Source organism: Mus pahari, chromosome 20 (genome assembly GCF_900095145.1).
Source record: "Mus pahari chromosome 20, PAHARI_EIJ_v1.1, whole genome shotgun sequence".
Taxonomy (NCBI): domain Eukaryota; kingdom Metazoa; phylum Chordata; class Mammalia; order Rodentia; family Muridae; genus Mus; species Mus pahari.
This window is the reverse complement of record NC_034609.1, coordinates 48,976,947-48,995,219: the sequence shown is the minus strand read 5'-3', so window position 1 is coordinate 48,995,219 and position 18,273 is coordinate 48,976,947. Positions and strand designations below refer to the sequence as shown.

At 45.7% G+C, this 18,273-nt stretch overlaps 1 protein-coding gene across 1 annotated transcript in view; it reads right to left on the bottom strand.

Annotated features, from left to right (window-relative positions):
* The window catches only part of Map3k21 (mitogen-activated protein kinase kinase kinase 21), a 39,403-nt gene extending 29,127 nt beyond the window's left edge, over positions 1–10,276 (bottom strand). Inside the window, 5 exon segments of the mRNA XM_029532417.1 lie at positions 1,644–1,962; positions 1,964–2,075; positions 4,702–4,748; positions 10,078–10,144; positions 10,146–10,276. Of these exon segments, the coding sequence (XP_029388277.1) occupies positions 1,644–1,962; positions 1,964–2,075; positions 4,702–4,748; positions 10,078–10,144; positions 10,146–10,276 (676 nt within the window).
* Positions 10,277–18,273: the final 7,997 nt, after the last annotated feature.

Sequence of the window (18,273 nt, the reverse complement as noted above, 5' to 3'; positions counted from 1 at the left end):
CAGAGGGGATTCCAAAACCTTTCACCATTCACATACCGCAGAGGGGATTCCAAAACCTTTCACTATTCACATGCTGCAGAGGGGATTCAAAAACCTTTCACTATTCACATACCGCAGAGGGAATTCCAAAACCTTTCACTATTCACATACCGCAGAGGGAATTCCAAAACCTTTCACTATTCACAAACAGACATGGAAGACAGAGCCTTGTGCAGCTCGGCTCCTGATTTGAACATGGCAGACCGCATATTCACTCAAATATCTCATGCCATTCTAGTTAGCTAATTAAACTTGTGGAGGTAACCCAACAAATCCTTGGCCATGCTAGTATCTAGCCAACAAATCCATTTAGAGTGCTGGTTTCGTTTTTAGGTGTGTAGGTGTGTGTGTGTGTGTGTGTGTGTGTTTACAGGGTGCTAGAGATGAAGGGGACCCCATGCTAAGAAAGCACTGTAGGAACTATGATAATAACATTGTAAAATGAAGGAAATCTAGTCTGTCTTTGAAGAAATTAAAAGTACCCCAGGAAGTTAGGTTACTTGTCCCGAGGGTGAAAAGATTTCCAAAAGCTAACGTAGGAGGGAACTGCCAATAAAAGACCAAGCATCTAGACAGGTTCATGTTGACGGGATCAACAGAAACCATTTTACTAGTCTTTATTTTACAAACCATTTACAGATAATTGGAACACTTTAAAAGATCACCTTTCACATGCAAGCACACGCAGGAATCTCCAAGCCCTCTTGGGCTCTACACACACCTAGCAAACAAGCACTGCTTGTGGACATGTGGTACAGCCCTCAGGATGCACTGAGCAGGATGAGGGAGATAGCTCGGACAGGGCAGTAAAGCTCTTGCCTGCAAGCATGCATGCCCAGGAGAGAGTTCTAGAACCCACATGCAAAAAGGTGGGAATGCTGGCGGGCGCATGCTTGTAATCCCAGGGCTGGGGAAGAGACAGGTGAGATCCTAGGGCTTCCCGGCCACCCAGCCTCGCCTTGTGTAAGTCTCTAGGTCAGAGATTCTGTCTCAGTAAGAGGCGAAAGGCACTGGAGGAACAAGGGAGCTCTGAGGTTGTCCTCTGGTATCCACACATGTGTGTGCACGCAACTGCACACACACGCGCGCACACACACACACACACACACACACACACACACCAGATTGGGTGCAACACCAGAGCAGTATCGATGGCCTTGAACCTTTGCTGTAAGGAGTGATGTATCATAAGCATTAGTTTGGCAGGATTAACTTGAAGAATGCCAGGATCTGTATTACCCTGAAGCTCCTGCAGAGGAGGGCCTGGTGTGACGTGCTGTCCTTGTCTGGGGGGCCTCTAGCTGTCCTCCAGAAGGAGCCTCTAGCAGTCAGGTTTGCAGGTCAAGTGGAGGCCAACCGTGTCCTGTGGCAGCGGGCTACCTACATATTGCTCTCAGTTAAGGACGAATAGATAGTGGAAACTAGCAAACATGAAGTAGGTACATAAATAAGCTCCTTACAGATCATGCCATGGTGCAAAAGAATGGCTTAGTCAGAAAAGAGCTTGTTCTGCAAGCACAAGGACAGAACCTGGGTTCCATCCTTAGAATCCACATAAAAAAGTCGGGCTTGGCAGGCATTCCCTTGGGGCTAGCCTCACTTACTGTTGCTGGACTTGAGATCACGGTGCAGGATGGGCACCACCGCCTCCTCGTGCAGGTACAGCATGCCGCGGGCGATCTGCACCGCCCAGTTGACCAGAACGTGTGGTGTGGCGCGCGCGCGCGCGCGCGCGGGGCGGGGACCGGGCGCTCGGGGATCCGGTGCGGCGGCCGCCAGCGCGCGGTTGAGCGCCCCGCCCCGCGCGAACTCCAGCACCAGGCAGAGGTGCGGCTGCCGCAGGCACACACCCCGCAGTTGGATGATGTTGGGGTGCCGCAGCATAGCGAAGAGCCGCGCCTCGCGCCCTACGCTCTCGGCCGCCCGCCGCCGCGTCCTGCTCGGGGTCCCGGCGCGCCGCCTTCACCGCCACCTCCTGGCCGAAGCCACCGGCGCCGATCAGCTCCTTGAGTTCCAGGCGCTCGAAGTCTACATGTGCGAAGCCGCCACAGTCGCCATTACAAGATGGCACACGACCCGAAGGGCTTACACGCCACGTTGCTGGCAAACCGTTCAGCACGCATGTGCGAGGAGTCGTAATGACGAATCACAGCTCAACCCGGAGCATATTAATGAGGGCTCAAGNTGAGNANCAATCACGCAGAGACACATTGTTCCTAGGCCTATATAAGCAGCAACCGTTTCTGGGCTTGGGGTCTTTCACTTCTGGGATTGAGGGCTTGGGGTCTTTCACTTCTGCGATCAATCCCGTAATTAAGAATCCTGTTTTGTCCTTCTTGCTGGCGAGGCGGTGAGTGCGACAAGTAGTGCTGAAACCCGGGAACGAGACATCCGAGGCATCTTCGAGGACCCTCTGGTGACAGAGAGGATCAGAACTGCATGACGTGGGGATCGTCCGGTAAGTATTGGTCAGGTATGCCGGACATGCTCTGAGACACATGCCTCTATTTGGTTACGGTGTGGATCCTTTGTGGTTGCCTTGGGCCTGCTAGTTGTGTTCATTCTTGGAATTCCTGTTTGCTTTTGCCTAAATTGTCACCGCCCGGACAAGGTTTGCGATTGCTAGGAAAGAGACACATAAATCGGGTGTGGATAACCTCGCGTGTCCCCGTGTGTAAGAACCTTGTGTAGATAAACAAGCAACATGGGAAATTCACCATCCAAGGCAGTCGTGTCGGCTCTAGAGGGTTTGTTAAAAGAAAGAGGGTTATCGATCTCAGATAGGAATTTAGAACGTTTTATCAAGGAAGTAGATAAGTTAGCACCTTGGTATGTGACCACGGGTTCTTTAAGCCTACCAAGCTGGAATAAGTTAGGAAAAGATATTGATAGAGCTGCGGAGGAAGGCACTTTGAGTCCAGGTGTTCGGCCGATATGGAGGTTAATCAAAGCTTGTATTCAAGACAAGAATTGTGAGAGCCAAGTAAAACGAGGTCAGAGGGTCCTATTAGATTTACAAGAGAGTATGTCAGTAACAGAGCGAGAGAAAAATATGGGAGCGCGCAACAAAAAACACCCAGTAAAGGGTAAAGAAAAGGAGAAAGAGAAAGAAAAGCGGACCAAGCCACGAAGTAATGAAGGCAATGAGAAAAAGCTGCTGTACCTGCTGGCTGAACTGGAACTCCTTGAGCTAATGAGCTCAGAGGAGTCTAGCCTTTCTGAAGAAGAGGAGGAAGCGTTAGAGGAGGCAGCTGCTAGGTATAAATCGGAGCAATATGGGCCAAAGTATGTTGGCCCCAGCACGCCACCTCCCTATCAGGAAAAAGGCGGAAATGAGTGCAAATACTCTTTCTTTTCCGAAGAGACCCGCAGAAAGCTTCAACAGATGTTTCCGGTGTTTGCTGACGCAGACAACGTTAGGTTCCATAAGCCATTAGAGTATAAACAAGTGAAAGAGCTAGCAGAGTCTGTAAGAACTTATGGCATACATGCCAATTATACACAATCTCAAGTAGAGAGATTGGCAAATACAGCCATGACTCCCACTGACTGGCTTCAACTCACTGGGGCATGTCTTACTATGGGCCAGTATTTAGAATGGAAATCCATCTGGCACAATTATTGTCTAGCTCAAGCTCGTGCTAATGCAGCAGCTGGACAGGCAGCTTGGAATTTTGACATGCTTACTGGTCAAGGACAGTGGGTAAATAATCAATTAGCTTATCCTTTGCAGGTCTATGAACAGATTAATACAACTGCAATAAAGGCCTGGAAAAATTTGCCAAATAGAGAAGTGAGTGGAAACTTAACAAAAGTAATACAGGGTTCAAATGAGCCATGCATGATGGAGGCGGCAGGCAGAATATTTGGGGATCAGGATACTGCTATGCCTCTTGTAGAACAACTTATATATGAACAATGTACTAAAGGATGCAGGAGTGCCACTATACCATGGAAGGGAAAAGGCCTACAAGCCTGGATGAAAGCATGCAGAGAGATAGGTGGACCGCTTTCAAACGCAGGCCTGGCAGCAGCCTTACTAGCCACCAAAGGAAGAAAAGGAGTTACTTGTTATAAATGTGGCATGGAGGGACACATAAAAAAACAATGCAAAAGTACTCCTAAAAGTTTACAAGGACAAAAAAGGATCCCAGGTGTCTGCCCTAAATGTGGCAAGGGCAAACATTGGGCTAATGAGTGCCGCTCTGTAAAAGACATTAAAGGCAGACCATTAAAACAAGAGAGCAATGAGTCAAAAAACAGACAGAGGGGCCTACGTCCCCAGGGCCCGCAACAGTGTGGGGCAACGGTGTCACTACGCCAACCAGACCCCCACGCAGAGCCACTCCGGGTTCAGCAGGGGTGGACCTCTGCTCCACCACCAGAACAGTATTAACACCCCAGATGGGGTGCCAGCCTATACCTACAGATTTTACAGGTCCTTTGCCAAAAGATACAGTGGGACTATTGCTAGGGAGATCCTCCCCTACATTAAAAGGGTTAATAGTTCATCCAGGAGTAATTGATCAAGATTTTGCTGGGCAAGTAAGGGCCATGTGCTCCTCGCCTCGTGGCATTTATGCTATATCACCAGGAGACCGTATCGCTCAGTTACTTCTGCTGCCCAGTCTTCATAAGTTATTTCCCAGTGCAACCAAAGAGAGAGGGGATGATGGATTTGGATCCACCGGTACGGAAGGGGCCTTTATCTCATTACAATTAGACCATCGCCCAACTATAAAATTAACTATTGAAGGAAAGCAATTTGAAGGTATTTTAGATACTGGAGCAGATAAAAGTATTATTTCTAGCACTTAGTGGCCTTCTTCTTGGCCAGTGAACCAATCAGCACATTCTTTACAAGGACTAGGTTATGAATCTTCACCTATGATCAGTTCTAAGATGTTGACGTGGCGAGATATAGAAGGAAGAACTGGTCATTTCCAACCCTATGTGCTTCCTCTGCCGGTCAATCTGTGGGGCAGAGATGTCTGCCGGTCAATCTGTGGGGCAGAGATGTGCTTTCAGCCTTAAATTTTATCTTAACAAATGATTATTCAGAAAATAGTCAAAATGATGCAAGCGATGAGTTATATCCCAGGAAAGGGACTTGGAAAAAGATTACAAGGCAGACCATAAGGATAGACAAGGATTGGGTTTTTCTTAGAGGCCACTGAGGTGCCGCTACCCATTCCTTGGCATACAAAAGACGCTGTCTGGGTACCTCAGTGGCCACTACCTAAAGAAAAGTTAGAAGCGGCAAGACAGTTGATACAAGAACAATTAGAGTTAGGTCATTTAGAACCCTCCCAGTCTTCATGGAATATATCTATTTTTGTCATTAAGAAAAAGACAGGAAAGTGGCAATTATTGCATGACTTAAGAGCTATAAATGCACAAATGAATATAATGGGACCAGTTCAAAAGGGTTTACCCCTCTTACCAGCTCTCCCAAAAGGATGGCCAATTATTATACTGGACATTAAGGATTGTTTTTTCTCTATTCCTTTAAATAGAAGGGATAGATGTAGATTTGCTTTTACATTACCATCAATTAATCATGAGACTCCTGATCAACGATATATCAATGGAAGGTTCTGCCTCAAGGCCTGGCAAATAGTCCTACTATGTGCCAGCTCTATGTGGGACATGCCATAGAACCTATTAGAAAAGCTCACCCAAGTATTAAAATCCTCCATTACATAGCTGATATTCTCATCAGGATCTGAAGAACAAAGTACCTTAAAAGCCTATGGTGATATTATCAAAGTATTAAAAGATTATAATTTACATGTGGCCCCTGAAAAGGTCCAACAATTCACAGTGGGCCAATTCCTTGGAGCCACTGTTGGATCATCTTATATTAGACCACAAAAGGTACAGATAAGAAGAGATCATTTAAAGACCCTAAATGATTTTCAAAAATTATTGGGAGATATAAATTGGCTACGTCCCTATCTCAGGGTTTCTACTGCAGATCTTAAGCCTTTATTTAATATCCTAAAGGGGGAGCCTCATATTTCCTCCCCACGGTGTCTTACTCCAGAGGCTTTACAAGCCTTACAAAAGGTGGAATCAGCCATAACTAAGGCTCAGTTGGTAAGAATAATACCTCAACTACCTTTCCTACTCTGTTTTACAAACTGCCCATAGCCCAACGGCAGTGCTATGGCAAAATGGACCTTTGTTATGGATTCATCCTCATTCTCCCCCCTCTAAAACTATAGAACATTACCCTACCATGATTGCTGAGATGGCACATAAAGGAATCAAAAATGCATGGGTGCATTTTGGCGGTCGCCTGACTGCATTATAGTCCCATATACCAATGAACAAGTGCAAACCTTGTGTGCCACTATTAATGAGTGGGCCATATTAAAATGTACATACACAGGAGCAATTGATAACCATTACCACAAGCATCCCTTGTTGCAATTTGCCATAAAACATCCTATTATTTTCCCAAAGGTCACCTCGTCTAAACCCATTGTTAATGCCTTAGATATCTATACAGATGGATCTAAGACTGGAAAAGGTTACTATGTTATCCAAGATCAAGTGGTCACCTTACAATTCACTCCTAACACTCCACAATTGGTGGAGTGTTTAGTGGTTCTAGAGGTTTTCTGCAAGTTTAGCAACCCCATTAATATCATTTCTGACTCCCATTATGTTGTTAATGCTGTGGCTCAATTGGAAACAGCAGGGTTAATTAAACAATCTAGTAGAGTTGCTGATGTTTTTAGACAAATTCAAGATTGTATTTGTTTGAGATCACATCCATTTTTTATACAGCATATACGGGCTCATAGTTTACTTCCGGGCCCAATGGTGAAAGGCAACACCCTGGCTGATCAGACCACAAGGGGATTTTCCATCTTATCCATATCCCCATTAGAAGCTGCACGGGATTTTCATAATTTATATCATGTTCCTGCTGATACCCTAAGGCTAAAATTTCAAATTTTACGCGCAGAGGCTCGCAATATTATTTTGCAATGTGCAAAGTGTGTTGAATTTATTAATAAACCTATTATAGGTGTTAATCCTCGAGGCATTCGACCTCTAGATGTTTGGCAAATGGATGTGACCCACGTCCCCTCTTTTAGAAAATTACAATATGTCCATGTATCACTAGATACTAGTTCTGGCATTATACATGCTACCCCGTTATCAGGAGAAAAAATTATACATGCCATCCAACATTGTTTGGAAGCATGGAGTGCATGGGGAAAACCTATGATGCTCAAGACTGATAGTGGCCCTGCTTACACTTCTGTCAAGTTTCAACAATTCTGTCTACAAATGCAGGTAAAACAGTTCACTGGGTTGCCTTATAACCCTCAAGGTCAAGGTATTGTAGAATGTGCTCATCGCACCATCAAACAATATCTACTAAAACAAAGAGGGGGAATAGGAGGTATAGGAGCATCCTCCACTCCTAGACCAACTTTATCCCTCACCCTATTTACATTAAATTTTTTTAAATTTGGATGATCACGGCCAATTGGCGGCCGATAGACATGGCCAATGGCCAAAACCCCCTTTAGAAAGAGCAAGATGGAAAAAACATTTTGAGCAATAAGTGGCAAGGCCCGGATCCCGTATTAACCAGATCCAGGGGAGCTGTATGTGCTTTTCTTCAGGATGAAGACAATCCTGTCTGGGTGTCAGAAAGATTGGTGAGAATCCTGCAAGAAGACCATGGAGAAGCAAAAGTTGACCATCCAGATAAGACCTCTAACATAGATTCTATGAATTGTGATGATAACAGAGTCGGTACGAGTTGAGGGAGTCCCCTTGTGGGCTATAGTAAAATCCTGGCCTGTCCCAATGCCTGTACATTGAAATTCATCAGTGCTACCAGTATTCTTCTCAACAAACTGTGGACAAGGAGTCCCGTGCCTCACTCCTACTGGAGAGGAGCCTCAGATTTATAGTTCTACTAATATTACTCTTAATAGCATTCTATGCTTTATGACCAAGAATATGTCCCTACCTTGCATTTGGATCAAAGAAGGAGCTGTTGCTCATTGGATGGGGTCGAGACCACTTGTCCAAAACAATCAGACCACTGCTATAAACTCCATTCTTATAACTCAATAGGGTAGACAACCTGCACAACCAGAGATAGAGCTTAATGTGGGCAACTCCACTAAGAGGAAAATCTTGCCCTATTGCTATCCCACACCTTCGGTTTTGGCTTCCGAGTTTCCACCAGAATATTCACACTGTCAGTTTCCTGGGAACAGTCCTAAAGAAATCATTCCAGGGTTTGAGTTCTCACCTCCTTTTTTTGGAGTTCATTGGGACCCTAATAGTAATCAAACAGCTTCAAATAATACCTGGCCTTGGTCTCAATGGATACTCCCCAATCGAAAAGGTATTTCTACAGTCCTAACTCCTTTTGATAGACTGTTTAACACTACCTATCAATTGAGGATCTTTCAGGGGAGCCGTAATGGTAGTAGTGGACAAGTAAGAGTCAGCCATTTCAATGAGATGTTGGCTTCTGATTTAATACCCGGTTTACCTGTATGCCTTAAAGCCCCCTTTTTCTTTTTGTTGATAATTAATGTCTCTGACCCAAAATTTATGGTTCCTTGTAATAGTACCAAGCATGTTTGCTTTCTGTCTGAGTGCTGGAATGGTACTGAATCCTTCCTTAGCCGTAGTCATTAGGATTCCCACACTGGTTCCTATTCCAGTTGAAGCCAATGCTGATGGTTTTCCAATAGCCTCTCTGTTCAGGCACAACAGAGACTTTGGCATCACTGCGGCCATCACTTGCGGTCGTAGCAGTGTCTGCCGCGGCAGCTGTTACCGCTGGAGTGGCCATGGCAAATCAAGTTAAAACAGCCACCACTATCGATCAGATTGCCGAGACCACTTCAGAAGCATTGGTAACTTTACAAAGGGTCCATGCGCAGGTGGCATCTGGAATCCTACTTGTTAATCAAAGAGTTGATTTGTTACAGCATCAGATAAATTCTTTGACCGAGATGGTCCAGTTAAGTTGTGTTTCCTCTATGCCCAATTTATGTATTACACCTCTTAAATATATTAATGACTCTCATTTTAGCAACCAAAATCTTTCAGATTATTTAAAAGGGCAATGGTCTGTGGAATTGGAAGACCTACAACAGAAGCTACAGATCCACGTACTGAGCCTCAATGGGACGTGCGTGGAACCAGTTGCCTTTGGAGGTTTTACTTCCTGGCTTTCTTCTGCTTTTTCCTACTTTAAGGAATGGGTGGGAGTGATTATATTTGCTGCAATTATATGCTGTGGAGGAGTGTTATTGCTATGGTTGTTGTGCAAAATGAGAGCTCAACAAAAAAACGTGACAAAGTCATTATCACCCAAGCACTGCTAGCACTTGATACTGGCACCTCCTCAGATGTGTGGCTATCCATGCTCAAAAATTAGAACTTGACCCCATGAGCTGTCAGCTCTTGCACCCTGAGGACCTTGTTGTCCATTGCACTGGGATGAGTGACGCTCGCAGTCTGAGGATAGCCCTTGCACACTGCCGAGCTCTGCTCATTGCACGCAGTAGGGTATCTTATGACTTGGGTTCCTTTTCCTTAGGACAGCCTTTGCACATCGCTGAGTCCTATCTCATTGCACGCGATAAGGTGTCCTACTCTAGAGATTGAGCAAGAGAGATGCCTTGGTCTATAAAACAAAAAAGGAGGAGATGTGAGAAGCCGCCACGGTCGCCACTACAGGATGGCGCCCGACCCGAAGGGCGTACACGCCACGTTGCTGGCAAACCGTTCGCGCATGTGCAAGGAGTCGTAATGACGAATCACAGCTCAACCCGGAGCATATTAATGAGGGCTCAAGGTGAGCACCAATCACGCAGAGACACATTGTTCCTAGGCCTATATAAGCAGCAACCGTTTCTGGGCTTGGGGTCTTTCGCTTCTGCAGTCAAACCCACAATAAACGTCTGTAGAAGAATCCTGATGTGGCGCATCCTTCTTGCTGGCGAGGGGGTGCACACGACATCTACATGCACAGGCGAGCAGCACCGGGCCACACGGCGCCATGTAGCTGGCTGGAAAGATGCCCAGGCTCCGCTGCACTTGGCCGGCCCACCGCAGCGGCCTGGGACAGTACCTCCACCAGCTGACCTCCCCTCAGGCTCAGCTCATCCTCACTGCGCGCTTCGTAATCATAAAACGCGGCCCACATTCCGGAGTCTTCCCGGGCTGCCCTTTCCAAATCCATTACTCAAGGTCCCTTACTGACCCGCCGGGTCCCCTCGCCCTTGATCGCCCTTCAGGGACCGCCCCCGCTTTCTAGGTCCATTCTGACCCCACCCCCAGACTGTCACCCTTTTCACCTCCACGCGTGACCTATTCTGAGCCCACCCTCCGGCATCTCCACTACACCCCAGGCGCCCTCTTGGCCTCGATGGCAGAGCAAGCCTGGGGCCTCTTAAGGTTTTCCAGAAAGTTAAAGAAAGAGATTGTGGTACACGAAGATGGTTGGTCCTCAGTGAAAAGGTCGGGAGGCGATGGAGAGAAGAGGATCCTTGAGCTCCAGATGCAAAGTGACAGACCATCCCAGCAATAGATAGACATTCGGATCCTGGAGCGCGTTTCCAGACGGGCTGGTGTGCTTGATCTCACCTGGAAAATCTGCAGGCCTGGAAAGTCTCCAGGTTACAGACACAGGGAACCATAGTCTCAGAGCCCTGAAAGCTGGTGTGGCCCTGTGCCTCTGATGTCAGGAATCCCCAAGTCCCATTTAACCCTGTGCGCCCTCAGGCTCCAATGTAGACTACCTTGGAGACACCTGTGAGCTACAGGTGAACAGACAGACAAAGACAGAAGAATACAGTTGCAAAATCGGTTCAAGACATCAGAACACAATGTATACGAAGCCTGAGCTCCTGGCCAGTGTAGGATACTCCTAACACAAAAGCACATAAGGAGGTTTTGTTTTGTTTCTGCTTTTTCCTGTTTTGTTTGTTCACAGTGTCTAAATTTGCTCATCTATAAAATGGTAACTTCATGTGGTGGTTATATTATTATAACTATTCTTATAATTTTTAGTCTGTCTGTTGAGGAGTCGTCTAGGCTCTGCCCAACAGCTACATAGTAGCCTACAAGGTGTGAGCCATCCTGGCCTATAAGAAGGACTGCTCAGCTCTCCTCCCTCTCCTTCTCCCTCTCTCCCTCCCCCTTCCCCTCCCCCTCCCCCTCCCTTCTCTCCCTCTCTCACCATCTCCTATTTTCTCTCTATCCAGCATGTTGCCCACTGTCCTCTTCCTCTCTCTGACCTTCTCTGTCCCCCTTTCTCTGCCTCTACCCAGTTTCCAGGTCTCCTTCCCTTCCTACCCACAAACCTTCTTCATACTAGGTCTGTCCTATGGCTTGATTGTTCAGGGAGACACCCTTGCGTGCTCCCTCCTGACACTTAAGCCATGTAGAGCATTTTTTATACCCTTAAAGCAAGTCAAAAACTCAAATGAAGCGGCTACACGAATTTTAAATTTAGACCATAGAACTTTACATTGTTTAGCTTATAAAATTACAAATAAAGACACTTGTCACGTACTAAAAGCACTAATTATGAGAAATCTCTAGGAAAAAAACCGACCATCAGCTTTTTCTGCTATAAAATTTAGAGTTTAAAGACACTCTAAAAGGCAGTTTTTCGCAGGGGCCCTCCTGCTGTGTTTGATTCCTGGCTAAGCCACAAGCCTCCTTAGGGTCCCAGCGGCAAGACTGCGAAAGCAAACAAGAATTTAGCAAGCTCTAATATTTTTAGACATGGAACACAGAACGGTCACTCATACAGACAACGAAACAAGAACGCACATGACTCAACATGTGGACAACTGGTGCACCAGAAATAAACAATACAAGAAGGTATCAAACTTTTCCTGTAGGAGTCCAGAGCGAAAGCCAGACGTCTCTGGACTTTGGTCTGTCTCCAGGAGAATGTTAAAATATGTTTACTCTCTAGGCCATGGCTAGGAAGAATTTTTTTAAAAAAAATTTTTTTTAAACCCAATTTCCTCTTGCCTGAATGCAGTTCTGTTGGACTGTGGACAATAAACATGCCTGAAAGTCCTTATTCATCGTACACTGCCCCATGAGGGATGAGGTGTTGGGTTAAGCACTTCATCGCTCAATTTATAATCGTGCCTATAATAAGTACCTTATTTTCCCGGGATGCACGATACACTTTGTTACATGTGGAGCTCCATGGCAGCGTCTGATGTTTACGCCGTCTTCAGACACGTTGGGTGCCACTTGTGTGTTTCTGCATGCGCACAAACACTTCGGACTGGGTTCGTACTGAAGGGTTTAAACATCCTGAAAGAGAATAGGGCTGCGAAAGGAAAATGAATGATGCCCTGTTGATTCACTGATCAGAGCACTCTCGTTTTAATAATCGGACTTTTTTAGGTACAAGGAAGGATTCCCAGCCTGCCCTTGAGTCCCTTAGAAACTGCCGCGGTGGTCAGTAAGCGGAGATGAGTATCTGGTAGGCGGGTCCGGGGATCATGGGTGGAGATGACGTTAGTGGTTGGTCCGAGCGATAGTGGATGGTCTGAGGGCGCTGCATTCTGGAAGATCTGGGGAGGTCTTCTCAGTAGCAATTCTGTGCGCCTGTAGGGGGCACAATATAATGTTTAGAGGGAGAGTGATTAGTACAGGTGGGAGACCCCAACAATAAGACAACAGTGGTGTGTGTGTGTGTGTGTGTGTGTGTGTGTGTGTGTGTGCACGCCCAGGAGTGGAGACTGGAAGAGGACATCTGGTGTTGCCTTTCTCAGTTGTACACCTTTGAGATAAAATCTCTCACTGAACCTGGAGCCAGCTTGGCAGTCAAGAAGCCTTTGGGATGCCCTCTCCTCCCTTGGTACATTAGTGATACAGAAATGGCTACCCCATGTTTTTTTATTTGGATCCAAACCCAAGTCTTCATACTTTTACAGCAAATGCCCAGACCCACTGAGCCATCTCTCCAGTTCTAACTTTTCCATTTTTCTAATATTTACACTATGATTGGCTTTTGCTTTTGACAAGCAATATGGATTTTTCCCTACAAACAATGAAGTTAAGACTCACATGATTAAGTTTAATCAGCTTGAAAGAAAAAGCTTGTGAAATGATACCCAAAAAATGATTTAAAAATATACATACATAAATTATATATATATATATATATATATATATATATATATATATATATATATATATATATATCCATGCTAGAAGTCTGAGGGCACAGGCTTCCGCAAAAAACCTCAGAGGTTGTAGGCTGAGAAGTGAGTTCTCCCTCCTCCACAGCCACCTTCCAGCTTTGTTTCTTGTCTGATAGGGACTCCATGGGTCAACTCAGCAAAGGGTTTCTCTATCAAAGGGAGCCAGGGGCCTACAGAAGAAGAGGAGGGCATACTACCAGCAAAGGAGAGAGCTTAATATCTAAAACCTCACTTCTGTGGGTTTTGGAAGATGTTCCAAGCTGCTAAGTTGGTTGCTGCTCTTCCAGAGGATGTGAGTTGGTTTCCCCCACACTCCCACGGCAGCTTTCAACTGCCTGTAACCCCAGTTCTAAGGAATCTGATTCCCTCTAGTGGCTTCTGTGGGCATTGCATGCAACTGGTGCACATATACTTGGGCACACGGGCAGGCACATAAAATAATATTTTTAAAAATTAAAATATGCTTCTGTAATGGGGCGGGGGTAATGTTATTGGGGAAAACAAGTAAACAAGAGATGAACTGGTCATGGAGGCACACATCTGTAATCTCAGCACTTGGAAGGCAGGAGCAGGAGGATCAAGAGTTGTAGGCTAGCACAGGCTACAAAGGGAAACACTGTCTCAAAATCACAAACCAAGAACTGAAGGGTGAGGAAATGGAGAGAGTGCAAGTTAACCTAGACTTGCCCTTGTCTTTGGAATCTGAGAGTATCAACACTTATAGGCATGAGGAAATAACTCATAAAGACAGGTCCTGAAGGTCACAGGAGATTATAAAGCAGCAGAAGTCTGGGTATCGATGACAAGGGGTGTCACATGTGCGTTGACCTGCCCTGGGCTCCTAGTCACAGGACAATCAGCACTGACATTCCAAGAGACTGACCACCCTCAAAACAAGAGTTTCTAACCAAACAGAGGTCACTTGAGTAGGACCTAGTTGGTGTGGATGAAGAATGGAAAGAGATCACAAACAGGGCACCATGGAATTGCCAGCTCTGATGCCACTCAATATCAGGGACAGACGCTTCCCTGGAAAGAGCAGAGGGGGAAGCGAGGAGTATACACGACTGTACGACTGAGTCTCTATTGAATTCTGGGAGAGACCAGAAGCCGGAGAGAGCCAAGGAGTAAGAAAGGTATTTCTTCAAGACCTGGGGCAGGAAGGAGTATTCAAAATCGGGGGGGGGGGGGCAGTGAGGTGGTTCAGTGAATAACCCGAGTTTAATCCACAGGAGCCACATGGTAAAAGAGAAAAGCGAGTCCTCAAGTTGTCCTCTGACCTCCATGTGTGTACTTGGTGCGTGTGCGTATGTACATGAACACACACACACACAACACAACACACACACATACCAAATGTAATTTAACATTTCGATCTGAAAAAAAAATCCTAGGGATAGAAAAATATTTTCCATGATGTTTACTTATCTCCAACCCTCCTCCCCTTTCCTAATTCTATCCAGAAAACAGAATTGCAGGAAGATGACAGTTTTGTGGGGTTGCCTTTGCTGTATCCTGTAGCTAATTTCAAGATGAAAGGAATGTTGAAGGAAGAGCTTTGAAATTCAGAGACACCAACTTGGATCCTACCTGAGGTTCAAGAGTCAAGAGTGTGTATGTGCATGTGTGTACATATATGTTTATGTGTATATGTGTATACATGTGTGTATGTATGTGTGTGCATGTTTATATGTGTATATGTATGTTTATATGTGTATGTATTATGTGCATATGTATATGTATGTGTGTGCATGTTTATATATGTATTTGTATGTGCATGTGTGTACTATGTGTTTATGTATATGTGTGTGCATGTGTGTATGTATATGTGTGCATATTTATATATGTGTGTATGTATGTGCATGTGTGCATGTCTGTGTGTGTGCTATATGAGAAGGGATGAGTAAAGAAACTGTTGACATGACTTCTCCATTATTAGGAGGGAGTTTGTGTGTGTGTATGTGTGTGTGTGTGTGTGCATAAGGCAACAGAAATATACAGAAGCATCTGGAAGAGTTCAGAGTAGGTATAGTAAAGGTATCAAGAAATAGAGAATAAAGGTAGAGAGTGATGGTGAGAGGAGAGAAAGAGAGAGACAGACAGACGGAGACTGGGATGCTGGTATAGATTTTGATGTGTATAACAGGTACTTGTGATGTTAGGGAGCCCAGAGGGCAGCCTGGGCTTTGACTTGCTGAGAAGCTCCTCGGGTACCAGCCAGAGAGCCATATGCCCTTCTGCGGGAGATCAGGGAAAGGAAGCGATGCCTTTCTGGGTTCTGGGGACTGAAAACCTGTTTCACGGTTTTTGAGGAGCACTGACTTTTATTTAACTGCCAGAAATAGTCTGTTAGGATTTGGTTCTAATGCTTTGTCTTAATTCAGCCCTCCCCCCCCCCCAAATCCGGAACCTGCATGCCCAAATGCTAAAGGTCCCTGTCCCCATTTGGTTTCTGATTAATCAATAAAGAGCCAATGGCCAATGGCTGGGCAGGATGAAAGAGGAGGGACTTCTAGGTTCCTGGGGGGAAGAATGAAGGGGAGAAAGAAAAGGCCACTAGGATAAATGGTAGGATGAACCACAGGAAGGAACAGGAGGGAGTAATAGCCAAAATGTAGGTACAAGAAGGAATGCAGCCCTGTAAGGGTTGCCCAGAAGTATCATGGGTAGCAAAGACAGGGGGCCACCCAGAAGGAGCCAGAGAAGCAAAGATAAAATATAGATTGTAAAAGATATTAACCCAGGAATACCCAAGAAGAGTGTTTCCTGGATGCAGGGGGTGGGGGACTAGAAGTGTCCAGCCTTTGAGCTAGTCAACACATATTAAAATTAAACTGGTCTATGTGTCTTTCATTGGCGAATCCAGAGAGCTCTTGGGCGGATGTGTAAGTGTGACCTGCCAAAGCGATTTATCTAATTCACCACTACAATAGGACATATTGAACTTATTTCTGGATATGTGAACAGCACATGTGTCTGTGCACAAGTGTGAGTGTGTGTGTGCATGTATGTGCATGCATGCATGTGTGTGCATGAGGGTGTGTGTGTGTGCATGTGCTCCTTCCCCAGTGGTATATCCCAGATACTTGCTGTTTCTCCTGGCCACACGCTCATGGTCCATCTCCCCTCCTGACAGCTTCTTCTTTCCTCTCTCTTCTTCCTCCTACTCCACCTCTCTGCCCCCCAAACAGGTCTCTCCAAACCCACCCACCTCAAACCCCTCCAGTAATTGGCTGTAACCAATTTTATTTAACCAATATAGTTTTAAATCAAGGAACAAGTTTTGTAAAACAAGAGTTTGTAAACATGAGAAGTCACTCATAGGCCTAGACCTTCCCATATAGAATTTAACATTACAAGACACAGCAACAGACCAAACCCCAACAGTTACGAGGGACCAGATGGGTGATGGAGTATAACTTAGGTCCTCTGCCAGAGCGGCCAGTGCCCCTAACCACTGAGCTATCAGTCCAGCTCCTCATGAAGCTTTTGTGAGGTAAGCTAATTCGACGATCTGAGGCTAAGTGGACCTTATGTCCACCTGGCATCAGCACACTGTATTTATTATGAACAGTGCTACAGAAAAAACAAAGTAAATATACTCGTATCATTTGTAATAGGGAGGACAGACAGACAGGAAGACATGGCTAACTACTCAGCAGATAGGATGGTGGACACCTTCTGGGTGCTTGAGATATAAAAAGTGACAAGATGAAGTGCTAGCCATCACAGAACTCATGTTTGACCAGATTTCAGTGGAAAACAGACAGGCAGAATGAATACAGTTGGACCACCATATTAAATTATAGCACACAGGTGAAACCACATGGATACACACACACACACACAGAGAGAGAGAGAGAGAGAGAGACAGACAGACAGACAGAGAGACAGAGAGAGAGAGAGGTCTCAGGCTGTCCACATACCCAGAAGTAAGTTCAATATGGAATATTTCTGGCAGTTAGATAAAGCCAACATTCCTCAGGAATCCATGAAACTGGTTTATTTTATTTAGTTATGCACAAGAATTTTATAATTACAGATTTATTTTTGTGCTGGAAACTGAACTGGGGCCTTGTTCACTCCAGACCAGCTCTTCACTGATGCCCTATATTCATGGCCTCAAATTAAACCCAACATCCTCTCCTTCCCTCCCCTCTTCCTCTTCTCTTCCGCTTTTCTTCCCTTCCCCTTCCTTCCCCTTTCTCCTTCTCTTCTCTTCTCTTCTCTTCTCTTCTCTTCTCTTCTCTTCTCTTCTCTTCTCTTCTCTTCCCCTCCCTCTCTCCTTCCCTTCCATCTCCTTCACCTCCCCCCCCTTCCCCTTCTTATTCCCCTCTGGTCAGTGTTTCTCATGCTTCTCAGACTAGCCACAGACTCACTATGCAGCCTAGACTGGCATTGAACTCCTGATCCTCTTGCCTCCATTGTGCTGGGATTATAGGCCTTTGCCACCATGCGTGGCTTAGAATTAATAACTGCTATAAACATAAAAAAGACTTCAGGGGATGATGGGTCAAGAATTGTTAGAGGAGGTGACATGAACAGGAACCAGTGGAGATCTTCAAAAGGGTGGACAGAGAGGTCTTGTGCAGAAAGCAAGACTTGAGCAAAGACTTCAAGGACAGAGGGATGCGAGCAAGTGCAGAGCGGCAGCAGCCAGCATCACACGGAGTGTTTGGAAGCCGCTGTTTGCTGGCTGTCTTGGTTCTTTAGTCGTGAAGCAGCATGGTACTTTTCCAGGGCCCTGTGAGACTGGGATTTAGCCTGATGCTCTTGCTCCTCCCTCTGTCTCCATCCTCACAAACCTTAAAATGTGGAGTTAAACGAATGAAATGAACAAGAAGAGCAACAAGAGTTACAAGAAAACCTGAGTGCTGACTGTGTATCAGGTAACTGTTTATTCTGGGTTTCAGCTGGCACCGTGCCTGAGACAAAGTCATCCTGAGTTGTAAGATTTCTGTTACTTTAATCCCACCCCCTCACTCCCCCACCCCCACTCCCC